Consider the following 24,403-nt stretch of genomic DNA (forward strand, 5'->3'; position numbering starts at 1 on the left):
CGGCTAGTATTACGGCTTGGCCGGAGCCTCTCCCCTCACTTACTCAGAGCAATGATCGCTTTACTTGGATCGGTCATCCCTCAAGAGTTTTTTCCATTGCATCGCCTTGGGAGAACATACGCCCTAGAGGGCAAACCGTGCCTTGGCAATCCTTCATCCGGGACCATGCCCCCGCACCTCGTCACGCTTTTCATCTATAGCTGATCACATGGAATAGGTTGCCCACCTAGGTACTACTACTAAACTATAGCAGAATTGTACATGCTACTTGTGCGTTTTGTTCATGTAGACCGGACTCGATCGACCATCTTTTCTTTGGTTGCCGTTCCACCGGAAGTCATGCTCTTTTTTGGGCAGCCAAGTGTAATCTTGCCTGGCACAATGGGTCATGGCGGGATAACTTATAATGGGCCATGAAGCACATTTCTGGCAGGAGCTTTCACCAAAGTATTGCCCGCTTCGCCTTTGGAGCGTTATGCCACATTATATGGAAGGAAAGGAATCGCATCCTTTTTTGGAATCAATCTCTGTTTTTGCCAGTTATCAAGAAACACCTTGAGAAGGTGGTTAGAGATAAGGCACTCACGTATGAACATGTTGAAGATACCTCACGAAATCGGAGGATGCAAGCTAGTTGGGGCATCAATCGGTCTATTTTTTTGTGATCGGAGGTTTGTCCCAAGTTGCCTTTGGCCGATTATTTGGCCTTTCTTTTTGCTGCACTAGGGTTTCCACCCTTGCTTTTGAATCCACGATACCCTTGCACCCCTAGTGACATTGTCTAGTGTCACCACGAGTGCGGGCTCCCTTGTTGGTGTCGGATTTTGCCTTTGTAAAGCTGCGTTTGGTTAAAGTTAATACAATTCTTACATTTACCAAAAAAAAAAAAATTTGATTGTTGAGTTGAGATGAGGTGGCACGTTGGCGTTGGCATAGTGTTCTTCACTCCTCGTTGGAGGAAATCTTTGAAAATACCGCCAAACCTTTTGTCTCTTCTTGATAGTCATTGATTGGTACGCCTTGGAATCGAGTCCAGTCAACGCCGCACACTTTCTCTTCAACCTCGCAACGTGAGAAGTTTTACCTTGTCCGAGTGACGTATGCAATGACGCCCAAAAGTTCCATCTTTTCCAAATAACAATTTGTCGTTTGTCCCGTGTACCCTTCGCAAATCGTCACGTTCTTCCACTGATTCCTCACTCCCAGTGCGTCCAACGTTCACCAGATTTCTGAGGAAGAAAGGAAAATGTCGAGCTCTCAGTGCTTTGAGAACCCACCGAGCCTGAGCTCGACCTGTGGAGCAGGACGTGTTGAAGAGCTTGCAGGCCTAAAAACTTACGTCACTGGCCCTTCGGATTCCAAGCGTGCTGTTCTTCTCATCGCTGATGTTTTTGGTATTGACCCATTTCTGTGATTCTGATTTTGTGTTGTTTCTCTTAGTTGGGTCTTTGTCCTTCTTGTGCTTTTCGATTGGTCCGTGAAATTGCTGCCTGATTGATCGTTTGTTCATCTGTTTGTGCAGGGTATGAGGCTCCTAAGCTGAGGTATGGTGTGATTACTTGCATAGAATCTTTCTCCAGTTGTTCTATGTATATGTTGTTCTATAGTGCAGTCTTTTGAAGATTCTAAGCGAATCACTCTGTATTGTCCCTAGAGCGCACATTGGAAAGCTTTACCTTTCCGTTCACCTTTCACCTGTGGTGCTGAAGAGCATTACATAGCACATGAGGGTGAGGCCAATCCATTCTGGATGAGTGTGTTTGTTGCTTTTCTGTTCTAAGTTAAAACATCATCTGTTGAACTTCGTGGCATAGTTCAACTGACATTTGATAGACATTGCTTGATTCAACACGAGTTACAATTTCTTGTTCTAGTAGACTTTCGCTACTTACATGGCCTAGCTGTTTATATGATGCGGTTTCATGCTGAGATAGAGTGAGCCTTAGTTTCAAGACCAACATTATATAAGCTGGGATCGCCTTGTTAGCAGTCATGGCATTCTATGTTTTCACAAGATTGAAAATGATAAGAGTTACCTCTTCAAATCGTGATACTTATTTGTGGACTGCTTTCGTTGTGAAGGAAACTCGCAGATAAGGTTGCATCTGCAGGATTCTTGGTGGTTGTACCCGATTTCTTGTTCGGGATCCCATTGATCTCAGTAATCCTAATTTTGACAGAGAAGCTTGGAAGAAAATTCATAGCACGGTGAGTTTTTCACTCCTTCAGGCTGTGAAAGTATTGAAGTACATTTAGAAGTGCAGCGGAAACAAGGGCTTTCCAATATGCAAACTTGATTTCTAGACTCATTTCACATGCAGTAACTTGCACTAGTAGCTACACCTGGTTGGAGTTTCTGGTCATTTGAAAGAATAAAACCTCATGAATTTTCATGTCACCAGTTTTTTAGTTGTCTTTTCGTTAACTGTTATTCCGTTAACCGTTACCTCATTTGCTTCTTTAGGATAAAGGGTATGAAGATGCGAAGCCAGTGATTTCAGCTCTTAAGAGTAAAGGCGTGTCTGCCATTGGGGCTGCAGGATTTTGTTGGGGAGGTGAAAATTTTCTGAATTCACTTATACAGTTTGCGGAGGTTATTGGCTTTAGCAATGAGGAGTTTGTTCTACGTTCACTACTGGAAAACTAGTTCTGTTCACTTGTAAAACAAAGTTCTTTCAAGTCGTTAAAAAGAGCTTGCCTATTCTTTTCAGGAAAGGTCCTAGTCAAATTAGCAGGCACTGAAGACATTCAAGCAGCAGTTATTCTGCACCCTGGTCGTATGACTGAAGATGAAATCGAAGGTATAGCTATGCCAGTGAACGTAGAACAAATTTAATATGCTCATGAATGATTAAGTTTGTGAATTCTGGAGAAGAGTCTACAAATGCAGCCAAGAGGGATGAAGAAACCCACTATACCAAGTCTGGTCAATTACAAGAAATCGGTAGCGCGATATTTGTCTGCTTTAGATGTGTTCCTTAAACTGAATCCTATTCGTCTGTTCTTTGTTCAGCCATCAAGATTCCAACTGCCATATTGGGAGCCGAGATTGACCATGCTTCCCCTCCCGAAGAACTCAAAAAGTTCGGGGAGATCATGTCGGCCAAAACTGAGGTAAGCATCTTGGGATGTTTTGTGCATTTGTTGCAAACAAATTGTCGGACAATGCACTCGTTTTTCCACATTCCTGTAAGCTCACTCTTAATGCGCTTCCCCTCTCCTGTTATTTCTACACATCACTAATTCAAAGACCCCGGTTTTGCAGTTTGAGAGTTATGTGAAAATATTCCCTAGCGTTAGCCATGGATGGAGTGTGAGGTACGATGATGACAACGAATTCGCTGTCAAGAGCGCCGAAGAGGCCCAAGAGGACACGGTGAAATGGTTTTTGAAGCATGTCAAGTGAAGAGAAGGCCTTTTAAACGGAATATAGTGAGGGAAGCAGTAGATGACTGCATTGTGTGAGATGAACATTTTGAGGATTAGACATCTGTTTTAAGCAGCGTATTGTACTCTGTCGCTTAAGAGAAATAAGATCGCGGTTTCGTCCCTCAAACTTTGAAGATTGAAAACATAACGTGTCGTGTCGAGTTGTATCATGCCAATTTGGATTTGTTCAATTCGATTGGAGGTGTTCACTGTCAACTAGATGAGGACCACAAGGGCAATAAAAAATAGCAGATGCTTTGTTCATCTTCCATTTTCATTTTAGGACATGTTCCACAATGCTATCCGCCTAAGTGGGCAATGTTTAGGTGATCTCGGGACCGCTCAATTTCAAATGCAACCGCTTAAATCATCTCCTTTTATCTATCGACGCGTGTCAAATTTTGAACAAAAGACTTTATTAAAGATACTTGATCTCGAAAGGAAAAGCAGATGGAAGTAAGGACATGGAGAAGAATCAATCATTCGAACTTCGTCAAAGAATTTTGAACAAAAGACAAGTTTGTGTTTGATTGGTTCGGATTTGGGAAAGCAAAAGAAACAACTCAAGCCAATATGATAATGAATATGGCTTTCGGAAATCAAGCAATATACATTTTCCATTTGGATGGTATATATTTTCGTAATGCGCATAAATGATTTTCATGAAAGGATGCACATTTCTATCGGGTCAATAAGTGACGACTTCCTTGATATGGTTTTGCTTATTTCCTGAAGTGATTGTTTTTCAAATAGGTTGATTCCCGGCCTAAAACCATAAACCAATCCCGTGACTTCTAATTCCAAAAGATTTGAATCGAGAATGGAACCGGCTATAATTTTGGAGCTATCTGTTCTTGATCGGCAAGTTCCGTTCTGCTTCTCGATAGCCGATTCTCGGTTCCACTTGGAAATTGACCCTTTATTATACTACATACAAAGTTCAAAGTTTCATAATTAAAATATAAATGCTTGCGTTATTTTACTGTAAAAACATATTTATGTCTAGTAGTAGAACTGGTGTTTTCAAACCCGAAATCAAAAGCCGATTCGATTCTAAGTTTACGAAATCGGGAACCAAACTGATCCGCTCCCAAGTTGAGCCGGAATGGTCCGCCCCCTATTCATTTCTAGTGTGTCTCACTCACCCATTTCCTCATTTCATGCCAACATAAGAGACACCCACATGCCTACTTTTTGTGGATCAAAATGAAGAAATTATTGGGCCCTAGACAAGCATAATCTGATTTAGAAAGTGACATTAATTCGGACCACAACATGTTTTCATGACCAATCCGAACCACAAGGTTACACGGGAAAAGGAATCTTTAAAAATATCCTTTTAGACATTGCGACAGCACATCGTGGAAAAGTCTATAATTTTCAGAAGGCAATCTTGGCGTGCCACCTGGAACCGCAGAATCACCGTTATATTACACGTACGACATTGCCTCCTGCAGACTCCTGTCGTCTTACATTCTAACCCTGCATTCTCTCACTTTCTCTGTCTCTTCTTCTTGGGGTCTCACGTCTCATTGCCTCTGTTCTTACCGCCAGAAGCACTCGGCGGTCGCATAACAGCGGCAAAATCCCAGATCATGTCAGGACCTCAATGCTGCGAGAACCCTCCAGCTCTGAACCCAGCCAGCGGGCAAGGCCATGTTGAGGAGCTGGGCGGACTCAAGAGCTACGTCTCTGGTTCCTCTGCCTCTAACCTCGCCATCGTCCTTGTCTGTGATGTGTTTGGTACTTGCCTAGTACTTCCTTTGAAACGATGAAGTTTGCATTTTGGGTTCATAGTCGGTGCTTCTGGTTCAATATGTAATCTGGGTCAGTGTTTTAGTTGCCATTTTGTCATAATAGCAGAGTTTCTCTTGTAATATAGTGAGACTATCTGACTCATGCTTGTGAAGCAAGAGGCTATGTTTACGGAGTAGGGCTGTTTCTTCGAAGTTCATTGAGAGTTGATTCATGATGGCATGTGAATTATCAACTGGAGGTTACTGAATAGGAGCATAAAGAAGGAAAACCTCTTTTTGTGGTTTCATTTCTACTGGCAATCTGTTATTTGTCCTCTCATAGCTACTCAAATGATTCGGTTGGTCGGGTTGATTTTGCAGGATATGAAGCTCCAAACTTGAGGTATGTACGATTCCCCTATAATTCTTTCTTGCTACTTGCTAGTTGAAATTTTTTTTATTCTTCTCAAACCATCTCTGTGTGTGCACGATCGCGAGCGCGTTGGTGGAAGTGGTTATGCAAGAATCAAGACTTTCCTTCTCTTCTTTCTATTTTCTTGTAATTTTTCCTTTTTTTCTCTCTTTTCCAAACGCTTCACAGTTGACGTGGTTATTACTTTCCTCTAGCTTTATGCTCTAAAATTAACAAAATATTGCTATAGTCTAGAGAAGGTGATGATGTGTGTATTTCCCCTTATAACTAGATATCAGAGGAACTACATCGTTGGCAGCTTATTCAATATTGCAATTTGGTTGTTCTCTTATGAAGAAAATTCTCCAGGTCTGTGACTCTGGGCTCTCTCTTAAGCTAGTTCTTGAGATTCTCAAGAGTATTTTGGATAGTGTCTCTTAAAGAAGCTCTGGTATTTAGAATGTCCAACTGAGGGTGAGTCTTCTATGTCGACTTAAGTGTCTCAAGTGCATGAGCATGGAGATCTCTACCTCAAAAGCAAGACTTGCCCTGCAATTAGATATGTGTTATTCTTAGTATAATCGAACTGTTGTGAGTCGAGGACCTTCTGATCTTTCCATTTTGATGTAAGTGTACTGTATATGATGCCTTGGAATTTCCATATGGTGATAGATCTCTTCGACATTTTTCTAAGTTAACTTCAGGTTTGCCTGTCCCTTTAGTTAATTACCATATACCTCCTTCATTTTGCAAACAGGTTGTTAGGCACTCTTTTTGTAGTCTTCACCGTTCTTCATTGTAAACCATGACTCCTTCTGGGGAATGAAATTAATGTTCGAGAGTTACCAGCTCCTGTCAAAATCTCAGAAGCTGAATAAATTTTCTACAAACTCCTAATTCATGGCATAAATCTTTTATTAAATCCTCTTATTAATCTTCGCAGGCATATACATTTGCCATACAGGTTTGTAAGCGCTGTAAGCTATAAATGTGTGTGTGTCGGATATGGTCATCTTTTGATTACCTCTTTCGTCACTCGATAATCAGCTGTTTATTCTCATGGATAGGAAGCTTGCTGACAAGGTCGCAGCCACTGGGTTTTATGTGGTTGTTCCTGACTTTCTCGGTGGGGATCCTTATGTACCTGAAAATGCCGAAAGGCCCATTATGGAATGGATAAAGGATCATGGAACTGTGAGTTCTCAATCTTTAATTTGTAGACACTCGGTAGTATTTTCCTTAGAAATTGCACTAGTATTATACATAAGTTGATCAAGAGTTGCCTATCTCAACAGGCTCACAGTTTTACCATTACTGATTAGTCGCTTAACCTACGACTTATATTATGCGTCCATCGGTAGTTGTGATTGCTGATGCCAAAAGAATTTTTTTGGCAGGATAAGGGATATGAAGATGCAAAGCGAATAATTGAAGCTGTGAAAGGCAAAGGTGCATCTGCAATTGGGGCTGCTGGCTTTTGTTGGGGAGGTGAGTAGCTTTGTTCTGAATGATTCTTTCAAAGATCTCTTTTCATGTCTTGGATATGATTTACAAGCTTGTAATATCGTGCAATGCTCATGGGATCTTCGTTTCTTCAGCTAAGGTTGTGGTTCAGCTGGCAAAGACAGGGGCCATCGATGCTGCTGTGTTATTGCATCCGTCATTAGTCTCGGTGGATGACATCCAGGGTATGTCATCTTTATTTTTGGTATTTTCATAAGCTCTTGGTTTGCATATTGTCAGTTCTTAAAGTAGCTGTAGGAGCCTACCTGCGTATATTGCATATGGCTTGCATGACGAAGACAAAGCATCTCTTGATGGCATGGAAAGTTGGAACATACACGTCGTATGACTGTACAGATATGACGATGTGCTCTGCTCTTTATAACCTCTGTGAAACAAACATTTTCACAGCCCACAAGCCACTAAAGATGTGGTGGTTTAGTTACCTCAGACGCATTTCCCGGACAACTATTGCAAGATGTGATGAGCCTACATTAACAAGACATCACTATAACTTGTCAGCTGCATCAGTTTTGCACCTTAAGAGTGGTGCAATTTTGCAGGGGTTAAGGCTCCAATAGCCATATTAGGAGCTGAGACAGACCATAGGTCACCACCGGAACTCCTGAAGCAGTTTGAAGAGATTCTGGCTGCCACACCCGAGGTGAGATTCGGATAATTCACCTATGGTTCTCGGGTTCATGAACTTCTGTTTACTTCCCAATTGGGAAGATTGATTTATGCAAGCCACGCAGAGAGTTTGCTTTGCCACATGGTAGTAGAGATTTTGCGTGAATATCTACTGTTTCACAGGTTGATGCACGAGTGAAGATATTTCCGAAAGTTTCCCATGGGTGGACTGTCAGGTACGATGTCGCCGATGAAGAAGCGGTTAAGCGTGCCGAGGAGGCGCATTCGGATATGCTAGAGTGGTTTGTGAAGTTTGTCAAGTGAGGGAAGTCTCTGGCATCCATTGAAACCCTACTCTTATGGCATGTGACAACTCGGGTAATGAAGTCGATGCTGTTTATTCTCTACATTCTGCGATTGCCAAGAAAATGGAGAAAGCTTAGATAGACGAAATAAAATCTCCATTCGAATTCTGTCATAAAGATTAGATAGACGAAATGGAATCTCTCTCGATCGACGCTTGTATTATATTTATGATGATTTGATAATGCTTGTGTGGGACTTAGGATGAATTCACTCTAAACTTGCCATTAAAGTCGAGAATTATATTTACAATGCATTGTGACCTCAAGGCATCTTCATTCAGCAAAAAGCTTTTAAAACTTTGGTTTTTGAGGTGGGTGCAAATTCAGTTTTGCTCGTCTTGTAGTTCAGTTGCTTGGCAACCGCACATTTAGAAGATTTTTATCAGTTGATTCAGAAAAATTATACGCCAAGTTTTGTCATGTTAGCAGAGCAATGAGTTGGCAAAGAAAAGTCGACATATTGCCGATGCATCGACATTCATTGAATTCCCTCATTGCCTGGGCAAGAGACTTCGACGCTAATCAACGTAATCGATATCATGTAGCAAGCAGAATTGGGTTGATTGTTGTGCCCCCGTGGATCTATGAGGAGGCGCAACATGGTCATTAGGACTAGCCGCCGCCCTTTTTCACTCATCAATCACATTATTACCTAACTTGAGTTTTAGAATTACGTGGAATCAAAATCAAGTCATAACCTTCAATGCCACATTTCAAGCTTCAGAATTTGTAGATTTCAAAAGACAACACAAAATCATATGAATGCTTGACCTCGAGCCAGAAACTTCAATGGTACTTTATCGTCCGAAGAAAGCAAAGTTGAAAAGAGAAAAAGGAACAGGAAAGGAAGAAACTAAACGAGTACTTGTAATTCCAGACAACGAGTCCAATAAAATCACACCTTCTCATGTCCAGTGACGATCATGACTAGGTTGTAAGACATAATCTCTCGGTTTGACTACAACTTTGAAGATAGAACATAATCTCTAGGCTAACATTAAGGAACTATTCTCTAGCAGCCCCTTAAATTTCAACGAACCGAGGTTCCTCAATCTTTCATTTTCATGTCACAGACTATAGCATTGGGACAACGATTTTCACGAAGACTCGGTAAGGGAGGGGATACCTTCGTATGGCTAACGTAGCAGAAGGTCATCCATTGCACTTTATTTTCCGTACACCGCCATGTTTTCTTCCTCGTAACAAACTAATCTGAAAATATACCGAAGTAACTGGCATTTGATGATGCAAGCCAAATCTTCTTTCATCGAGATAAAAAGTTGGCTACTTCCTACGTGCACACACAAAAGTTTATGCAGAATTTCGGGATGGTGATTTATTGTTAGCTGATGCGCTCAACATTTTAGCTGTGGATGCAGCATTTGGTGAGAAGCCTTTCTCAATCATCTCTCCAAGGATAAGCATTGCCTTCGCTTTCTGACCATCTTCAAGCAGTGCTCAGATAATAATGTTATACACTAAATCATTAGGAGAGCATCCCTTCTTGTTCATATTATGAAGTAGCTCGCAAGCTTCACGTATTTGGCCAGCTTTACAAAGTCCTTTTATCCTGGCACCGAGTGTCATGTTATTAGGTCGCAACCCTTTGGCATCCAATGAATTGAAGACGTTCCTTGCAGATCCAAGTTCCCCTGCCTCACACAGGTCGTTAGTAAGGATGGTGCAGTGGATGATATTAACATTGCCGATGCCATCTTCCATTTGTTGAAACAATGCCATTGCCTTGTCAATTTGCTGATATTTGCAAAGGCCATCTAACATGATGGCATAATTTCGTTGATTTATATGATTGCAAGCCAGCATTTTGTAAAAGAGCTGATGTGCAACCCTGGGGTTTCCAGCAAGGAAAAAACCATCCATGAGACAATGATAGGAGGCAACGTTAGGGACTAATCCCTTCTCCAACATTTCACGAAGGAGACTCATTGCCTTATCGACTCTTTTAACCCCAAAATATCCATTAATCAATGTGCTATAGGTCGCCACATTAGGATTGCATTTCCTTGCAGTCATCAAACAAAATATAGTTGCAGCATCATCCATTTGATTTTGAAGGCAGTAGCCATTGATCAATGAGCTATAAGTAACTACATTCAGCTCAATATCCATCTCGATCAGCGAATCAAATATGCACCTCGCCTCATCAGTCATGCCCTGTTTGCAGAGTGCATCCAAGACAATGCTGAAGGTTCGATTATCTGGCTTTGTTCCTCCCCGCAACATCTCGCTCAACAGGACTTGAGCCTCTTCCCACTGGCCACAACGGCATAGACCAAGGATGAAGGAGTTATAAGTGAAAATATCTGGGTGGATTCCATCATCAATCATTTTCTCTATCATGGCCTTTGCTTGTTTCCATTCGCCTATGCAGGATAAGCCATGTACCAAGGTAGTGTAAGTGAAGACATCTGGCTGAATTCCCCGGCGAATCATACAGTCAAAGAAGCCAAATGCCTTTGCCACCAGTCCTTCCTTGCAATAACCATCAATGATCGTGTTGTACGTGACCACATTTAGCTCGCAACCCCTTTCTTCCAAATTCCTTATAAACTGGACAGCTTTCGAAGTATCACCGGATCTGCACAATCCCTTTGTGATGATGCAGTACGTATATACTGTGACATCCCTAGTCCCACATTGCCTAAGAGGAGGTCTTGGGAAGGCTTTATAAGGCTTGGGTGCCCTTAAATTTTTAAGACGCGTTTTACGGGCGTTGTATGGGCGACGCTCGGAGAAACAAAACCGTGAGGACTGTGTGTCCAAAGCGGACAATATCTTGCAAAGTGGCCCAGTGGAAGCGCGTGGGGTCCAGGCCGTTATGAGTTGGTATCGAGCCGACCTCCGACCGCATGTGGGGCCGCAACGGGCGCTCACCGGTGCCGCCGCTAAGGGCAAAACCGTGAGGATTGTGTGTCCAAAGCGGACAATATCTTGCAAAGTGGCGCAGCGGAAGCGCCTGGGGTCCAGGCCGTTACATATACATTGGCCATAAACCCTTTGCCCCACATTTCTTCTACCAAGGTCGAGGCTTGTGCGGTTTTGCCCTCTTCACAGAGCCCGTTGAGCAAAGCGTTCAAGGTCACCACATTAGGTTCAAGCCCAACCTTGAACATTTTGGCCAAAACGGAAAATCCAAGATCGGACCTTTTCAAGCGGCAGAGGCAATTTATCAGAATATTGAGAACGAAAACGTGGCGAGACATGCCCATGGAATCCATTCGCTCGATCACGTGGATGGCGGTAGCATCATGCTTCATCCTCGCCGCAGCTCCCAAGAGTTGGATGAAACAGGGAGCCGAAGGCAAAGGGTTCAGCCGAATCATGATCTTGAAATAATGCAAAACATCGTCGGCTTTCGCCACTCTGCCATTTTTGCATAGGTTCATCACATATTCCAAAGCTTGTGAGCGATTCATGGAATCGCTCAATCGAGAAGTGGAGGGTGAAGTGCGAAAGTGACGGGAGGGATAGGAATTGACATTGCGAGGAAGAAGAAGAAGAGCGGATGCAAAGACATGATGATAGAGAGTGAGCTTACTAGATAGCGGTCGAAGAAGAGGAGGAAGAGCAGAGGGATTCACCATTCTTCGCATCATTTCTTTTCGCCAACTTCTCGCGGTTGCTTTCTCTCGTACAACAGTTTAAGATTTTAGAATAGTCCATGTCGATCGCGTAAAATTTTGACATGATTTTTAATTAAGAGATCTTGAATTCAAATATGCTTAAAGGAAGTGTACATAAGTCACAACATTTCTCATGTTCTTTTTTCCTTCATTTTTTATTATCCGGTTTTTAGATTTCTTATATTACCCTTAACTTCTTTCATTCTTTGGCATGCATTCTTCAAATGACCACTCGCTTCCCCTTCCCCCCCCCTCTTTCTCACTGTGAGATCTTCTGAATTGTCCCTGCTTGCTCTGTCTTACGCATGCCTACCATAAATAATCATACATCGTTTTCCTATGCATAATTACCGAATTATGCGCACACGAGCGGCCGGCGGCCGGCGGCCGCCACCGCAGCAGGTGCCATGGCATTAGGTGAATACTAAGGGACAATAGGGCCAATAAAAAATGGCACTATTTTCTTCTAATGAGGGCACACATAAATGTTTTTCTTTTGCAGGTTCTGGAATTCTTGCGAGTAAATGGTGTCACACCCCAATTCCTACGAGAACAGGGCAATGACACGGCCATCCTTTCACTCAAAGGGTGCAGCCTTAAAATGTAATCTATTTAACCTGATATCAATATATATATATATATATATATACACACACACACACACACACACATACGTTCAGATATATATAAAAAGGTCATGCGGTTACGGTAACAGAGCCTTCTATAAACCAACCAAAAGATACGCGTAATCACCAAAGATTTTAGAAGCTCATCAGCTATACATACAACTTATACAAAAAAAATCCCCTATCAAAAGTCCCCCCTCCTAACGAAGCGCTCTCCTACTTGTGCATCACTGAATAACCTGAAAAACAAGTAAGATGAAAGGAGTGAGCTAACACGGCTCGATGAGTAATACATTTATTCTAAGCGGATCGAACAATCACTATGCACCTTTATAAAAAAATAACATATTTCCAACAAATCTTTTTACATATAGGGTTAACAACACTAATAACTTACAATCATAGATCAACAATCAATGGTCAATCCATTGAGTAATCCCCAACCAAGTATCAATGGTCTATCCACCGATTAATCTCAATCAAAGCAGAAGACAATGGTCCACTCCATCGACTACTAGAATGCTCTATATTAGACTATGGTCATGTTTAGCGTTGTGATAAAGGCGGCCAAGTTTACCCCTCTTGACTAGGTCTACCACCTATATCAGCCGGTGGTGCGGCTCGGAAGGACGTCCCGACAGTATGCATACCTCTCCCACTCAATGGGTTCTTAACATAGCGATATGAGTATAGCACATAAAGCACAATCTCCAATAATCCAATTAAAATTAGAACCATCTCATAACAACTCGGACAAACTCCACAATAGCATTTATCGACAAAATGCATTTCATAAACCGTATATATATATATATATATATATAGATAGCTTTTAGATATTCTCTTCGCAAAGCATTTATTCAAGGCATTTCGAACGATTTTCTTTCCAAAACTACTACAAACAATACCTTTCAAAGCTTTGTCGGTCAACGACAACAGATAGTAAAGGTTCGATCCAGTTATGCAAGAAATATGCTCTTTTCTCATTTCATAACATACCTAGTATTCTTTTTAGTCTCGAAACATGAGTTTACAAACTTAAAGAAGAAAAGTACTACTCACCCGATAAAGCCAAAATCTAACTACGAAGGTCACTCGAACCGACTCATCCGAATCCCTATCCAATATATAGAAAAACGGATCAAATCGAGTAACAAGTCATCCTAACATACGACTTAGCTAAACTACACTTATTTAGTGACAAAGCAACGACTACATGCCAACGGAAACTTATCCCTAACAGAGATTCAATGCTGTCTGCTATGGACAGCTCACGCGCCAAAACCGTTAAGGCCATAACTTCCTTCATCAAACTCCGTTTCAAGCCATCTTACTGTCCACGCGAAGCTTGTTCAACGTGCTATAAAAGTATCAACATAGCCAACCTCAGCCAATAACTGGAAACTAACAAAATCAGGCCTCGAAGTTTACTGTTCGCGCTGTACTGTAGCGCACCAGAATTGAAAATCTTGTTCCGGGCAAACCGCAGTGTCAAATTAAGATCCGTCGAATCCTATGGATCCATAACATCCTAAAGTTTCTTTTTCAAGCAAAAACGCAGCCAATCGCCCATGAGATCAGACACAGCAGCTCAGTTTCCCCAAAAATCCGAATTTTGCCCTAAATCCGAAAAATCACTTCAATAGGAGGGACGAAGGTGCGACGCCTTACCTAGCGTTGTGACACGTAGTGAAACAAATTCGGCAAGGCATTCATGACGGGTGGCGCGCGCACGTGACTTTTTTTTTTCTTTCTTTTTCCCTTTCTCTTCTTTTCTTCCTTTCCCTTTTTCTATTCTGGTCGTGTAGCTTAAAAGGGGTGGCCGACTGCCCTCTTTTACTTTTCTTCTTCTTTTTTTTTTTTTAAATGGTGGGTCCACCACCTTGGTTGACCTGGTCAAAACAAGGGCCAAATATTACATTCTACCCTCCTAAAACAAATTTCATCCTCGAAATTTGGATAACCGAATTTACCTCAATTTTCGAATATGTGAGGATACTTGCGTCTTGTCTCCTCCTCTAGCTCCCAAGTGGCCTCCCTCACCGTGTGGTTTTACCGTTGAATCTTTACATAAGGGATCATACGACGCCGTAACGTTTGATCCTTCCCGTCCACGATGCGTAAAGGCTATTCTTCATATGTTAAGTCTTCCTTTAACCTCAAAGGAGTATAATCTAATACATGATCGGGACTTTGCACATATTTGCGCAATAGAGATACATGAAACACGTCATGCACTCCAGATTGTGCCAGCGGCAATGCCAATCTATAAGCAAGCTCGCCAATCTTCTCAAATATCAAGAACGGTCCCACATATCTAGGGCTCGGCTTGCCACGCATGCCAAATCTCATAACGCCTCACATAGGAGAGATCTTCAGAAATACATGATCGCCCACATCGAATTTTAACTTATGCTGTTTAAGGTCCGCATAACTTTTTTGGCGGCTTTGTGCTGTACTCAAACGCTCTCGAACAAGTCCGACTTTCTCTTCGATTCTTTGTATAAACTCGGGACCAGTTAGTCTTTTCTCACCAACGTCGTCCCAACAAACCGGTGTCATGCACTTTCGACCATATAAAGCTTCAAAAGGGGTCATCTTGATGCTGGAATGGTAGCTGTTATTATAAGAGAATTCCGCCAAATGGAGGTGTTCGCCCCAAGATCTACCAAAATCAATAGCACATGCTCTCAAGATATCCTCTAAAGTCCGAATGGTTCTCTCCGATCGACCATCTATCTGCGGATGAAATGCAGACTGAAGTTGAGTCTAGTACCCAAAGCTCTTTGAAGACTCTTCCAAATGTTGGATACAAACCTAGGATCTCCGTCGGAAACGATGCTCACAAGAACCCCATGCAGCTTGACTATTTCATTCACGTACCGTTTCGCCATGTCTTCCATTGAAAGGCCAAATCGATATGACAAGAAGTGTGCCCACTTAGTCAATCGATTGACAATTACCTATATAGCGTTCTTACCACTAGGCGTCCTCGGCAATCCAACAATGAAGTCCATGGTGATATTCTCCCATTTCCATTTAGGTATCTCGAGTGGATGTAGTTGACCACCCGATTTCTGATGTTCAATCTTTACCTGTCGGCAAACAAGACACTGGTCGACAAATTTGACAATATCTTTCTTCATATTGACCCACCAGCAATTTTCTCTCAAATCTTTATACATCTTAGTGCTTCCTGGATGAATCGAGTATTTAGTAGTGTGAGCCTCCTGCAATATCTCTTTTTTTAATCCCGCATATCGAGAATACATAGCCGACCACGGAATCTCAATGATCCATCCACATGAATACTAAAATCTGGTTGTCCCCAGCCTTCTACGCCTTCTCTGATTTTCGTCAATTGAGGATCATCATTCTGTTTAGCCTTGATTATATCAATCAACGTTGACCGCACTTGAAGATTAGCCAACCGAGCACCAAGTTGATGCACCAACACCTCCAATTCTAGTTTCCTCATATCCTCGAGAATAGGCTGTTGAAAAGTGAGCAATGCTGCCATGTTCCCCGAAGGCTTATGACTCAAAGCATCGGCTACTACATTAGCCTTACCCGGATGGTAATTGATTGATAGGTCATAATCTTTCAAAAGTTCTAACCACCTCCTCCGCCTCATATTCAACTCTTTCTGATTAAAAATATACTTCAAGCTCTTGTGATCCGTAAAAACTTCGCATTTTTCACCATACAAATAATGCCGCCATATTTTCAAGGCAAACACAATAGCCGCTAATTCCAAATCATGAGTGGGATAGTTCTTCTCATGTACTTTTAACTGTCTAGAGGCATAAGTGATGACTTTACCATCTTGCATAAGAATGCAGCCTAAACTTTCTTTAAACGCATCACAATAGATAGTGAAGCCACCAGTTCCTCAAGGCAAGGTCAATATAGGAGCTGTTACTAACCGCCTCTTCAATTCTTGGAACTACTCTCACACCGATCTGACCATACGAACTTAACACCCTTCCGAGTTAGGCGAGTAAGTGGACTAGCAATTTTGGAAAACCCCTCCACAAATCGTATGTAATAACCAGCTAACCCAAGAAAACTTCTCACTTCAGTAACATTTGTAGGACGACTCCACCGAACAACTGCTTCAACTTTCTTTGGATCGACGGAGATACCTTCCTTCGAGATCACATGGCCCAAGAACTCTATATGATCAAGCCAAAAGTCGCATTTACTGAATTTAGCATATAACTTTTTCTCACGCAAAGTCTGCAGAACAATCCTCAAGTGTTGCTCGTGTTCCTCCAAACTCCTTGAATACATCAGAATATCATCAATGAATACTACAATAAATCTGTCAAGGTATTGCCCGAACACCCTGTTTATCAAATCCATGAAAGCAGCTGGTGCATTTGTCAATCCAAAAGGCATAACAAGAAATTCATAGTGGCCATACCTTGTTCTGGAAGCGGTTTTAGGCACATCATCTGCTTTTATTTTCAGCCGATGATACCCTGAATGAAGAACAATCTTAGAAAACACCTGAGCTCCCTGAAGCCGATCAAATAGATCATCAATTCGAGGCAAAGGATATTTATTCTTGACCGTCATCTTATTAAGTTCTCGGTAGTTTATGCAAAGCCGCATACTACCATCCTTCTTCTTCACAAATAGAACAGGAGCTCCCCAAGGTGAGGTACTGGGTCTAATGAAACCCTTATCCAAAAGCTTCTGTAGCTGCGTCTTTAACTCTTTTAGTTTAGCGGGTGCCATCCGATAAGGAGCCTTAGAGCTAGGTGTAGTACCAGGCAGCAATTCAATGCAAAATTCATTCTCTCTATTAAGAGGTAAACCGGTTAAATCATCAGGGAACCCATATGGAAATTCTCTAACAATCGGAACATATTCTAGCTTCACAACTTCCTTACTAGTGTCTTTTACATATGCCGGATAGCCACAACAACCCCTCCTCAAGAATTTCCTCGCTTGTAAGGTTGAAATCAACCTTGAAAAAGAACTTTTACAACTTCCCGAAAAAGAGAATTTCGGCTGATTTGGAAATCGAAAGATAACCCTCTTGGAGTAGCAATCAACAGTAGCATGATAAGCCGACAACCAATCCATCCCAAGAATAACATCGAAATCTCTTATATTTAACACTACCGGATCCACATGCATTTCAATATTATCAATCTAGAGCATACATCTCTTGAACACACGATCCGCAATCAAGAAATCTCCGGTAGGAGTATCAACACGCAATTCACAAACAAGAGGCTCGGGCAACATATCAATTTTATTTGCAAATTCAGCCGAAATAAAAGAATGACTAGCACCAGGATCAAATAATGCATAAGTATATTGAGAGGCAATAGAAATATTACCAGCAACCACTTTGTTAGATGCCGCAGCATTATCTTCAGTCATAGCAAAACCTTTCCCAATCGTCTTCTGCCTTTACCGATTATCCTAGGGCCTACCAATCGAGGGCGTATCCTTACGTATAGGACAAGCATGAGCCAAATGTCCAGGTTATCCACATATAAAACATGATCGGCTATCCACTGAAGTATCCCTCTGCATAGGATAATTTTGCCGCAAATGTCCCATCTTGCCACATAGGAAGCAAACTCCCGTCTTCCAGTAGCACCGACCACTGTGATGTTTTCCGCAGGTCGTGCAAGGGCCTTGAATAGTGATGTTTTTTCCCTTTCCCGGTCGATGAATGCCTCTTTGCTTTATGCTGCCACTTGTATAACTTTCTTGAGAATTAGTGAATGTGGGCCTCTTAGGTTGAGAACCGCCTTGTATCCCGCATTCCAAAGCGCCTTGTTAAACCCTCATCGCACGGTCCAGCACACCTTTGTAAGTTGTGAGTGCAAGAGGCATAAGTGTGAAACGAATCTCGGGTCGGAGCCCTCTCTGAAAATATTCAGCCTTATTCTCCTCACTAGCAACAAATTGCTCCGCAAATATGCTCAACTAATTGAAACGACCCGCATACTCCAATGCTGTGAATCACCTTGAGATATATGAACGAAATCACTCCTTATCTTTGCCTGGAATGACTTCGGAAAGAATTGAGCATCAAACGCCTCAACAAAGTTCTTCCAAGAAATAGTTGCATCCCCGCCTCCAAGAGCTAGTCTAGTGGCAAAATCAACCTTCTTCTCCTCGGGAACCTCTTCAACTCTAAAGATTCCCTCTATCTTCCTAATCCAACGTTCAGCCACAAGAGGATCTGTTTTCCCATCATAAGTGGGTGGTTTCGCCTTTCTGAATTGGGCAAAGGTGTAACCTCGATCACTCCTAGGTGCAATAACTCCGGATACATCATTTTGGGTCCTTAGCTGTTGGCTCTGTTCCCTTGTTTTTTGTGAAGATGCCCTTGTATCATCTTGTCGTCCTGTAGAAAGCCTCCCTGTAAAACCTCGAGGCCCACCTCTGGAATCAAAGTCCATAGCTCTCTTGCCCCTATCTCTAAGAGAGACAAGCGGTGTATATGAATCGGAGCTCATAATTATTTGATCCAAGAGCAAGAGTACATCTTAGTATCTCATAGCCTAACGGAATAAAATCTATTGCACTATCTCACAATGTCCCATATATACCCATAGAGATCGAAACCTATGCTCTGATACCAACAAATGTCACACCCCAATTCCTACGAGAATAGGGCAATGACACGGTCATCCTTTCACTCAAAGGATGCAGCCTCAAAATGTAACATGTTTAATCTGATATCAATATATATATATACGTTCTGATATATATAAAAGGTCATGCGGTTCTGGTAATGGAGCCTTCTATAAACCAACAAAAAGATACGCGTAATCACCAAAGATTTTAAAAGCTCATCAGCTATACATACAACTTATACAAAAAAAAATCCCCTATCAAAAGTCCCCTCACGCTAACGAAACGCTCTCCTACTTGTGCATCACTGAAAAACCTGAAAAACAAATAAGATGAAAGGAGTGAGCTAACACGGCTCAGTGAGTAATAAATTTCTTCTAAGCGGATCGAACAATCACTATGCACTTTTATAAAAAAATAATATATTTTCAACAAATCTTTTTACATATATGGTTAACAACACTAATAACTTACAATCATAGATCAACAATCAATGGTCAATCCATTGAGTAATCCCAAACCAAGTATCAATGGTCTATCCACTAATTAATCTCAATCAAAGCAAAAGACAATGGTCCACTCCATCGACTACTATAACGCTCCATATCGGACTATGGTCACTTTTAGCATCATGACAAAGGCGGCCAAGTTTACCCCTCTTGGCTAGGTCTACCACCTATATCAGCCGGTGGTGCGGCCCGGAAGGATGTCCCGATAGTATGCATACCTCTCCCACTCAATGGGTTCTTCACATAACGATATGAGCATAGCACATAAAGCACAATCTCCAATAATCCAATCAAAATCAGAACCATCTCATAACAACTCAGACAAACTCCACAATAGCATTTATACCGTGTGTGTATATATATAGCTTTCATTTATTCAAGGCATTTCGAACGATTTTCTTTCCAAAACTACTACAAACAGTTCCTTTCAAAGCTTTGGCGGTCAATAACAAAAGGTAGTAAAGGTTTGATCCAGTTATGCAAGAAATATGCTCTTTTCTCATTTCATAACATATCTAGTATTCTTTTTAGTCTTGAAACATGAGTTTACAAACTCAAAGAAGAAAAGTACTACTCACCCGATAAAGCCAAAATCCAACTACGAAGGTCGCTCGAACCGACTCATCCGAATCCCTATCCAATATATAGAAAAATGGATCAAATTGAGTAACAAGTCGTCCTAATGTATGACTTAGCTAAACTACACTTATTTAGTGACAAAACAATGACTACGCGCCAACGGAAACTTATCCCTAAGAGAGATTCAATGCTGTTTGCTATGGGTAGCTCGCGCGCCAAAACCGTTAAGGCCATAACTTCCTCCATCAAACTCCATTTCAAGCCATCTTACTGTCCATGCGAAGTTTGTTCAACGTACTACAAAAGTATCAACATAGCCAACCTCAGCCGATAACTGGAAACTAACGAAATCAGGCCTCGAAGTTTATTGTTCGCACTGTATTGTAGCGCACCAGAATTGAAAATCTTGTTCCGGGCAAACCGTAGTGTCAAATTAAGATCCGTCGAATCCTACAGGTCCATAACATCCTAAAGTTTCTTTTTCAAGCAAAAACGCAGCCAATCGCCCATGAGATTAGACACAGCAGCTCAGTTTCCCCAAAAATCTGAATTTTGCCCTAAATCCGAAAAATCACTTCAATAGGAGGGACGAGAGGTGCGACCCCTTACCTAGCGCTGCGACACGTAGTGAAACGAATTCGGTGCGGCGTTCGTGGCAGGTGGCGGGTGCACGTGATTTTTTTTTTTCTTTCTTTTTCCCTTCCTCTTCTTTTCTTCCTTTTCCTTTTTCTATTCTGGTCGTGCAGCTTAAAAGGGGTGGCCGACTGCCCTCTTTTACTTTTTCTTCTTTCTCCTTTTTTTTTTAATGGTGGGTCCACCACCTTGGTTGACCTGGTCAAAACAAGGGCCAAATATTACAAATGGTACCCTAATAACTACTCATCACCCAACAGCCGCCTGACTGGACCTTTACCACAAAGCAGGAGACCATTTCTGTGTTCTCTAGCTCGAGACGAAGACGTCCAGTAAGGTAACTCCAGCAAACTACGAACTAAATGCCAAACTGCGCTTTACATGAGAATGAAAGACGTCACCGAGGAGCAAGAAACTTGCCGTGGAAATCCGAAAACGTGCTGTAAGAGATTATAATATTATTACTCCCTCGCATGATCATGCGGATACGAAACATATTACTAGATTTTAACGAAACTAACTGCTTGACCAAGGAGGCAAGACCCCAGCAGGTCACAAGTAACGTGGCGATGTAGAACTCAGAGCCAGGTCCATTCGTTGTAATATTAGGAATTCTGTCCAAGAGGAAGAGAACTTTCAAGGAAAGTTGGCAATAGAATCTGCTGCTTCCCTTTGTAAAGGCACAGCAGCTCTTTCTCATCCCAATCCAGGAAATTCATAGAACAGAAATTTTGCGGATTGAATTCAGGTTCCATCGAACCGCCGGATAGAAGTTTTCCTCAGCTGATTTGATGTGCAAAGAAGGGTCTGCTCTTGAGCCGCTGCAGACTGCGAAATGACGATCAAGAAATCTGTTGAAGGTCAAAGAAGCATTCATCTGGATATTCCTCAGCTTCAGAAGAAACATGAAGTATTCAATTCACCCGCCACAATCTTTGAGCCGCAGACTAGTGCTGGTAGGAGAGACGGAAGCAGCAGGAACTCTGTTCACCCCACACTGCCGGCTGTTTCGGCGCCGGAGAAGAAGCTGACTCTGTTTGCTCTCCGCCTTGCGGTTCTCGAAAAAGCAGCCACTGGCCTGGGAACCCTTGGTTTCATCTGGGCAACGGTTGTGCTCCTAGGGGGCTTTGCCATTACCCTAGAGAACACCGACTTCTGGTTCATCACCTTCATTTTATTAATTGAAGGAGCTCGAATATTCAGCAGGAGTCATGAGCTGGTATGGCAACACCAGTCCACATGGTCAATAGCTGATGCCGGAATCAGCAGCTTCCGAAAGCTCAGATTGAGCTCTAGTACTCTAGTTGTATCCGTGAAGGATATGTTGAGTCCCGTAAGCTCTGGTACAAGGAAGCAAAGTCAAAGCAGCAGGGAAATTTCCAAAACCACTGATGCGCCAAATGTCAGAGAGCAGAAATTGCAAAGGAAGACGACCCGGATTTGGATTTCTTCGGAAGTTCCTATTGTACCTTATGGGGGATGGGTTTTCCTTTCAAGAAATATCAGCAAGATTCTATATTGGCTTCAGCTCTTATCAGCTATGGTCTGCATTGTGCTCTCACTGATGAAGCTCATCGAGCACAATTATGGTGAGGTAGCTAAAGGAGACACAGACAAGAGAAACCGGAAAGCTGCTCTGATTATCTTTTATGCCTTGGCTTTGGCAGAAGCTCTGGTCGTCCTGACAGAGAAACTTTACTGGGAGTGGAAGGTTGTAATCTGTAAGCTTCTCGAAGGGGTGAACGACGAATGCGATCTGGGGGCTTCAGGTATGATCTCGACTCAGAGATTTTTCTATGACTCCTATTCAAAATGTATTAGTGGGAGCATTTTTGATGGCCTGGGAATGGATATGGTGACTTTTGCGACGGATCTCTTATCTTCAAACTCGCTGGATGAGCAGCTCATAGGAGCCAGGATTCTTCAACGGTTTTCTACGAACAAACGGTTTTCAAACGACACGCTTCAGAAGATCGGAACAACTCTGCCTGTTATAGAGAGACTGGTGGAGATCTTAAACTGGAAAGACCCACAAGAGGAAGAAATCAGGCTATCAGCTGCAGCAATAGTTTCGAAATTAGCCGGGAAAAAGCAAAACTCCCTTCGGGTCACTGGAATACCTGGGGCTGTGGAATCGATATCATCTCTTCTCCAGACAAACAGAAGCCCCAGTTCAGCAGCAGACGAAATTGGAGAAAAGAAAATCATCTTTGACCATGAAGACTATGGATACTGGACTTTCAATCATTTGGGACTTCTCATTCTGAAGAAACTAGCCCGTGATCATGATAACTGCGGAAAAATTGGAAACACAAGGGGCCTTCTACCTAAAATCATAGATTTCACTCATGCTGATGAAAGAATGTTGAAGGACTCAAGTGGCACCACATCGCAGGATTTGAATGTTAGAAGGTCCTTACAACTTATGAAGAGGCTGGCAAGCACGACAGGTACCACCGGGAAAATTCTCCGGAGAGAGATCTCTGAGATAGTCTTCACGATAAGCAACATAAGAGATATTCTACGATATGGAGAGAAACGACCGGAACTGCAGAAACTAGGGATTGAGATCCTTACCAGTTTGGCACAAGAAGTTGATGTATCAGAGCGAATAGGAGAGACCGGAGGAGTTCTGAAAGACCTGTTAAAGATTTTCTTCCGACAAGGAGTGCCAGAAGATCAAAGGGATGTGAGGATCGTGGCCGGAGAAGCCCTGGCAATGCTGGCTTTCGAAAGCAAGAGCACCTGTCATCGAATCTTGAAGTTAAATGTAGTGGAGGGGCTTGTTGTAGCATTGGAGGTACCGCTTATTCATGTTAATGCTGGAAGAATTTTGAGGAATCTGTGCACTTACACTGGACCAGAGTCCTTCAACCAGCTAAAGGGAGTAACAGCAGCGGCACCAATAGTAAGTGCATTCTTTTGCTAAAACTGAACCTGAACCGCATTCTCGATAACCAGAAAGGGCAGTTTTGTACAAGTTTAAGATGTCCTAGAAAGAATGAAATTAATTGTTCCTACCTTACCATCGTTCCTATACGCAGGTTCTCAATGCAATCTTGTCAGAAGAAGGCAAATTTCGAGAGGTGATGGTTGGGCTAGCAGCACATACTTTCAAGTTCATGACATCAGAAGAATCAACTGCCGTCTTCAAGAAGGCGGGGGTTAGAGAAGCCAAATTAGCTTGCACTTTGGTCGACATCCTGAGGAGCCACCGGAACCCACATATAAAGGTGCCAAGAATGAGAAGGTTTACTATCGAGCTAGCAATCTGGATGATGAGAGAGAACTCAACAAATGTGCAGATATTCAGGGATCTGGGCATGGAGGAGGAGCTTGAAGGAGTCTTGGATACGACATCAGAGCTAGAAAGCTTCAATATTTTCTCTGGCACCATTGGACTAAGCAGGCACAGCTCATCCATTCACTCGCTTGTTGAGACCGCCCTTATGCTGCTGAAGAACACTGTTTGATAGGCCCATAGGTTACCGGCCAAGTGATGATGCCAAATTATCCAACAAATGGAAACATCAAAGTATGCTAGACTACACATTTCATTCTATGATCCCAGAAGTAAGGAAATAAAGGCAATTGCTTCTCTAGCAACTCCGCCCGGCTTACTGATGAAATTCTTCTGAAAGTTATCAGATTCTTTATTTGTTTCGCAACTATGCCAATGTGTACATGAACCCACAGGTTCTTTTATTTTTTCCATTTCACTGCTGAACATT

General features: G+C 42.3%; 4 protein-coding genes and 1 pseudogene across 5 annotated transcripts in view; 3 read left to right on the forward strand and 2 right to left on the reverse strand.

The window, feature by feature from the left end:
- LOC115728661 (disease resistance protein RUN1-like) overlaps window positions 1–24,403 on the reverse strand; it is a 1,102,447-nt gene that overhangs the window by 405,170 nt on the left and 672,874 nt on the right. The gene's annotated exons all lie outside the window — the stretch shown is intronic.
- Window positions 1,075–3,693, forward strand: LOC115753632 (annotated as a pseudogene).
- LOC115730956 (endo-1,3;1,4-beta-D-glucanase-like) lies at window positions 4,813–8,117 on the forward strand. The gene is made up of 7 exons (XM_048273721.1): window positions 4,813–5,172; window positions 5,547–5,568; window positions 6,645–6,771; window positions 6,975–7,065; window positions 7,176–7,265; window positions 7,644–7,744; window positions 7,894–8,117. The coding sequence occupies exons 1-7, from the start codon at window positions 5,025–5,027 to the stop codon at window positions 8,032–8,034; spliced, it is 720 nt and encodes a 239-aa protein (XP_048129678.1). The 5' UTR covers window positions 4,813–5,024; the 3' UTR covers window positions 8,035–8,117.
- LOC125313678 (pentatricopeptide repeat-containing protein At1g62910-like) lies at window positions 9,445–11,692 on the reverse strand. The gene is made up of 2 exons (XM_048273498.1): window positions 11,091–11,692; window positions 9,445–10,722 (listed from the first exon to the last, which is right to left on the reverse strand). The coding sequence occupies exons 1-2, from the start codon at window positions 11,690–11,692 to the stop codon at window positions 9,534–9,536; spliced, it is 1,791 nt and encodes a 596-aa protein (XP_048129455.1). The 3' UTR covers window positions 9,445–9,533.
- Window positions 21,199–23,854, forward strand: LOC125313660. Its single transcript, XM_048273468.1, has one exon. It carries the CDS (start codon window positions 21,508–21,510, stop codon window positions 23,599–23,601), a length of 2,094 nt encoding a protein of 697 aa, XP_048129425.1. The 5' UTR covers window positions 21,199–21,507; the 3' UTR covers window positions 23,602–23,854.

This window comes from Rhodamnia argentea, chromosome 1, assembly GCF_020921035.1.
Source record: "Rhodamnia argentea isolate NSW1041297 chromosome 1, ASM2092103v1, whole genome shotgun sequence".
Taxonomy (NCBI): Eukaryota; Viridiplantae; Streptophyta; class Magnoliopsida; order Myrtales; family Myrtaceae; genus Rhodamnia; species Rhodamnia argentea.